Below are 5,395 nucleotides of genomic sequence, written 5' to 3'. Positions count from 1 at the left end.
GCACGCCGCTTGCACTGCGTGGCGAGCGGACGTCTCGCCCAGGCCGACGGCAGCTTGCTCCGCGCCCGCCGCCTCCCAGCGCCACGGGGCTCGCCAAGTCCCGCGTGGATGGCATGCGCGGCGCGCCGTGTATCCCCCCCGACCGTTCCTCGCTCTTCAACCGCGCGCCACGCGCTGTCACACCCCCCGACCGCGCGCCCGTGTGCGTCGCTGTCCGCCCTGCCATTCGTCAGCCGTGTGCCCCTTTTTAGCCGTGTTTGGCCACCAGCGACACATGCTGCTTGTATGGGATTCGGTTACTGATAAGCGTGAGATGGCGCCGCGCTTGAAAAAGGTGCAGTGCTGCGCTCCGCTGCCACGCGTCATAGTCGTCCAAAGGGGTAACTGCATTACCAAGGGTACTGTACGTGCGCCAGTGTGCGCGAGCTTGTCCGGGAATGATCTCACACAAGCATTGTTGGAGGCCTGCCGTGCCTCCAACAATGCTTGTGTGAGATGGGTCGTGCTGCCCCATGCGCTCGGACAGGGCTGTGTGTGCTTGCGTTTATCGACGTGCGCAACTCGGCCCAACGAGGTCCGGGAAACCCTTCCTACTTGTTACTCGAAAGTGCGCGATGCACAGGCAAGTGCTGTAGATACTGTGCAACCAGTGCAAACCCAAAACGGCAAGTAGGAGAGAGAGAGAGCACAGCTTTTCGTTGCCTGCTTCGACCGTCGAAATTCTAATATCACCACTCATTTCGCTGTCATTCGCGCGCTAATTCAGCGACTAGCTAGCCCAGCCCTACTTTTACGTGGCCTCAATGTCGATGAACACATATATGAGTTGCACACAATGTACCACTGTACCTGTCTGAGAGAGTCCACGTTTTCCTTGCTCTCACACACAGATGCCCCCGACCAGCAAAACCGACACGCTGCATTTCCCATTTCGCCAGCGGCTTCGCCGTGTGGAACGAGTACAGTATTCTGTTTGCTGTATCGCGACGACGGAGTGCACCTCCCAGACTATTGCACGGGAAACAAACGAATATGTGCATACGTGGTTTGTAAACTACCTTCTGGCGGGGAGGGGATGGAGAGTTGCTTAAGACAAAAACAAAAACGATACGTTAGCTACAGTATTATACTGTACGAGTTGCAAAGATTGCGTGCTCCTGGTGACCGGGCGCACACCACAGGCTGTCCCGAGCAACGCAAGAAGATGCAGGATTCGACAGCGAGGAGTCTGCGAGGATGCGCACTTGGGGCCTCTCCCGGTTTATAGCAGTGACTGATTCCCGACGTTTCCGGATACACCCCCAAGGAGGCATATCGAGACTGCTCCGATTGTTTCCGAACAATTGGTGCTGGCACCAATTGGCACCAATTGATGCTGGCATCATGCTGGCACCAGCATCAACTCAGGTGGGGTGACGTCGGCGTCCGACATCCGAGCCAATCAAGGCCACCTGGCCAGCAATGTGTACAGCAATGTAAAAAGCGACCCCTGCAAGATGGACAGCTGTCGTCAACCCTATTCCACACTGGCCAGCAATGTGTACAGCAATGTAAATAAGCGACCCCCGCAAGATGAACAGCTGTCGTCAACCCTAATCCACACCCCCCTGCTGATCTCTCACTCACAAAATTCCAAACAAGCTGAGCGAACGTTGAGACGCAGCCCGACAAATGCTCCGCACCAACTTTTGACCAACTTTTGATATGCCCCTGCGGTTATCATCCGCGCCGCCTGACGAAATCTGGTTTCCCGGTCAGGGGGGACTGGCTTTCCGCCTATTCATCGTCAAGTTGCTGTATGTCCGTCGCCGCGTTTTTGGCCGCAATTGAGCCCTCACCGGGCCTCCGCCCCGTCGAAATGCAAGCCGACAAGGTCCAAACATCGGCATTCGTCACCGGAAATGGGCGGCAATCAAATGATGTTCAGAGATCGCAGAAGCGAGCACGGGTGCGATGATCTCGCGGCATGCGATGATGCCCCTTCTTGGAATCGGCAGTAGACGCCGCCCACCAGGGGCACTGCTCGATGAACATTCCTGCTCTCATCTGCAAAAATGCTCTACTTCGGCACGACGTCTGCTCAGGCTCTGCATAGCAGTTCTGGGGCCGTGCCACGAAAGTGAAGCTTTGAGTCGCTCTATGTACCCGCAACTTCCGTCGGTAGCCGTGCGGGGAGATACCCAACTCCTCAGTCGCGTCGGCCATTTCTCTGCGCGGATGGGCCCAATTGTAGCCATCGTCTGTCTCTGTGGAGATGCCCCCGCTGAGAAAGAAGCAGTAGGATAATGAAGGGTGGAAAACGAGTACACATACCGTCACCTGTCTGAAACTTGTGCAACTTCACCTTTTTTCTCATACATCGAGCCAAATCATTTCGTGTCCCTTGCCATGCAACTTCCATCTCCTTCTCGTCCTCTCTTGTTCTGTCCTGTCTGAAAGTAGCTCCATGTAGCAGTTGTGTGCGATGGCTGGGGATCTTGAGTTGCTTTTGTCACCCAGTTCGCTTTTCACCCTCGGCTGCTCCGCCACAACGCCCTTCTCCGAAGGCCTACAGCAACGCTCACGAGAAAAAGGGTAGCGCCGCGTAGATTTCGCTGATGTGACAAGCCATGCAGCAGCGTTTCGTGAGTACCCTTGTGCATGTCCTATGTCTCCTGTCGTGCGGCCTGAGCGCAGTGCTAGTCTCTCGCCGAATGCACGGCCCTATACTGAAACCGCAGCTCTTCGTTGTTCCAGCGGGACGTATCGCGTTGGAGAGTCGGCACGCCGAGGTGGCTCTCCGAGACGGTTCGCGCGTCTGCCGGTCACACTACCCAGAAGGTTTGAGCATCCGATGCGACCCAGCGGCGTCCGTGCGCTGGGTCAAGTTCTACGTCAACGGGGTGTACGCCAGGACGGAAGTTACAGAGCCACACTACATTGCTGGCACGTATTCGAACGGGGCCGTCAAGGCGTGGAGGACTCACAGGAGGGTTGTTAACGTCGTGTGCAAGTTTGGACGGAACACGCATGTCGCGGCTAGAATAAAATTCCGGTGCTGAGGGGGTCTGAATGCGGGCCGGATGCTGTAAAGACACACTCACTAAAGCTACCAATGCATTCTGCGTAAAGACCGCAATGCGTGTTTAGGAGTTTGACCCGACTTTTGCAATAACTTTATTTTTTCTTCTCATGAACGACTGTTTCCATGAGTGATTTTGCAAAATCTCTTGGTCTCCTCTTGACCCCAGGGAAAGGTTCTGTTGAAATGCATGGTGCGTTAATTGGGGTCGGTCACATGAGGCGATGGAACTCTACAGGCATAGGGCTGGCCAGCATGCGTCAAGATTGCGTCTTGTAGACATGCCACCATGCAGATGCAGCGTGAAGGCATTCAAACTCCCCCTCCCACACATAACACGTTGCGTGCGAAGTGATGACTTGATTCGTTGTATGTCTTTGTTTATCCTCAAAGCAGAAAAGGTTGTGTCAAAATGCCTAGAGTGCCGTTAATTGGGTCTAATGCGCCGATGTCATGAACACGCAGAGACAGGGCTTGACAGCATCCCTCGAGGAGGGTTTCATAGAATTGATGGAGCTCGAATGTAAAATGGAATGTTTTCAACTCCCCCTCCTATACACATCACACGTTGCGAATGAAGCAGGGGGGCAGCCTTGGCAGAGGGCAGTACCCGGTGGGACCGGGCTTCAAAATTGTCTGGGCACATGAGAGGTAGCAGGTAGCACTGCATCGAAGGCGGGGGCGGGGAGGAGTGCTCGGCGTGATGCAGCCCTTCTAGCATTCCGCGGTGTGCAGACGCGAGAGGTTTGCGGGTCGCACGATCGAGTGCTGTAGGTAGTGCATCCCTGTGAAGGCGGGGGGGTTGGGTCAGCAGAAAGTTGGAAGAGAACGTTGAACTGGTGATGACGTCACGCGTTGGTGGATATTGAGGGAATTCGCCATTGGGGTGCAAATCGTTTTTCGTGGTTGTTTTTCTCCACTAAATTTTGGATACTGACTAGACCCCTAGCGCCATGTGGAATCGTCGAGCTGGAAAAATGCACTTCCACGAGATGACCCCACTCGTAAACTCGCCGGTGTTACCTTGAAGGGTACCCTTCAAGGGTACCTTGTGCTTTCCAAGAAGTGATTAGTGCACAACTTCGAAGAGTAAGGCCGCGCGACGCCCGCTGGCCGTAGAAGCATGCGCTGCCTACACAGGGAATGAATAAACCCCAGCCTTCCGGTCGACCGTCGTCTATCGCTATCGACGCCCGGCCCGCCCCGGCAAGGCGTGGAAACATCTGTTTCCAGACGGGTGCAATGCAACACGGCTGCTGTGCTTGACGCGTCGAAATAACCCTTCAACATAAAACGTCGCGCTAGGAAGTAGGCAGCAGCGGAAACGCGTGGGCTTTCCGCAGACGCGGGCCGCGATCACGGCGAGGCACTGGTCGTGGAGTGCGGAGGGCGTGAGGGATTAAGTGTGGTTGCTGATATTTGACATGCCGTGCTGCTGGTTTGAGGCGGACACACACACTATGATGTCCCCTCCCTCCCTCCTCCCCCCCCACGAAGCCACAACTGTTTAACGGTGAAGGGGCGCCGTGTGTCTGCGGCGAAGAGGCCGCTGCACAGCAGAGACGTAGACGCTGCCGGCCGGGACGCGGGGCTGTTCGCCAATGCGGGGGCAACCTCGCGCGCGCTCTGCGTCCCACGGGCCGTCCAGAGAGAGGATGCGTGTTCCCATGCGGCAGGTGCGCTTCCACGGAAGAGAAGACCGCTGCGGAAGCGGGGCGCGTGCGCGGCAAGCCTCCTCCCTGCTGGGCCTGGGCTTGCGGCGGCGCGGCGTTGCGGGGCGGGGGCGGGTCGGCCGCGGGGAGGTGAGGTCGTGCCGCGCGCGCGCTTGTATGACGGGCGCGGCCCGGCGCGCCTTGCGTGGGGGCTCGCTCCGCAGCAGACGCGCGGGTGCGCGGCGTAGCGCGCCCCTTGCGCCGGAAACTGACTGGCGCGGTCCAATGCGGGCGCATGACGTACGTGTATGTAGACGCGGGCGCCGTATGTAGGCGGGGCGCATCTTTCAGGGGGCGCGCGGGGGCGGCCGAGCCGGGACGCGGCGGGCGTCATGGTGTGCACAGCGAGCCGCCAACGGTGCGGCGGGGACGGCGGGAACGGGCGCGGGTGCGGCCGGCAGGGGGGCGGGCCCGCGGGCGTGTCAGCGCGATCTATCGCGCTGCGTTTGTTGGCGCAGCACGCCACTCGCCGCACCGTCTCGCGAGGTCAAAAGGAGTAGGCTCCGCCTGCCGCCCCGGTCGCTCATACCGCTTTCTTCCACCCGCGCTGCGCGCACCATAAATGCCCCCCGCTACCCCCAAACCGCGACGCTCGTCCAACGTCCCCCGGCAAGGATGCCGC

At 58.2% G+C, this 5,395-nt stretch overlaps 2 protein-coding genes across 2 annotated transcripts; one reads left to right on the top strand and one right to left on the bottom strand.

Moving 5' to 3' along the window:
• Window positions 1–1,923: 1,923 nt before the first annotated feature.
• CHC_T00007808001 (hypothetical protein) lies at window positions 1,924–2,205 on the bottom strand. The gene has a single exon (XM_005711534.1). The coding sequence runs from the start codon at window positions 2,203–2,205 to the stop codon at window positions 1,924–1,926; it is 282 nt and encodes a 93-aa protein (XP_005711591.1).
• Window positions 2,206–2,609: 404 nt separating this feature from the next.
• On the top strand, window positions 2,610–3,041 carry CHC_T00007807001 (hypothetical protein). The gene has a single exon (XM_005711533.1). The coding sequence runs from the start codon at window positions 2,610–2,612 to the stop codon at window positions 3,039–3,041; it is 432 nt and encodes a 143-aa protein (XP_005711590.1).
• Window positions 3,042–5,395: the final 2,354 nt, after the last annotated feature.

Source organism: Chondrus crispus, genomic scaffold (genome assembly GCF_000350225.1).
Source record: "Chondrus crispus Stackhouse genomic scaffold, scaffold_86, whole genome shotgun sequence".
Classification (NCBI taxonomy): Eukaryota; Rhodophyta; class Florideophyceae; order Gigartinales; family Gigartinaceae; genus Chondrus; species Chondrus crispus.
This window is presented reverse-complemented; position numbering and strand designations above follow the sequence as displayed.

Coding starts and splice junctions, on each gene's coding strand:
- CHC_T00007808001 (XM_005711534.1), bottom strand. CDS start 2,205: ATGGCCGACGCGACTGAGGAGTTGGGTATCTCCCCGCACGGCTACCGA.
- CHC_T00007807001 (XM_005711533.1), top strand. CDS start 2,610: ATGCAGCAGCGTTTCGTGAGTACCCTTGTGCATGTCCTATGTCTCCTG.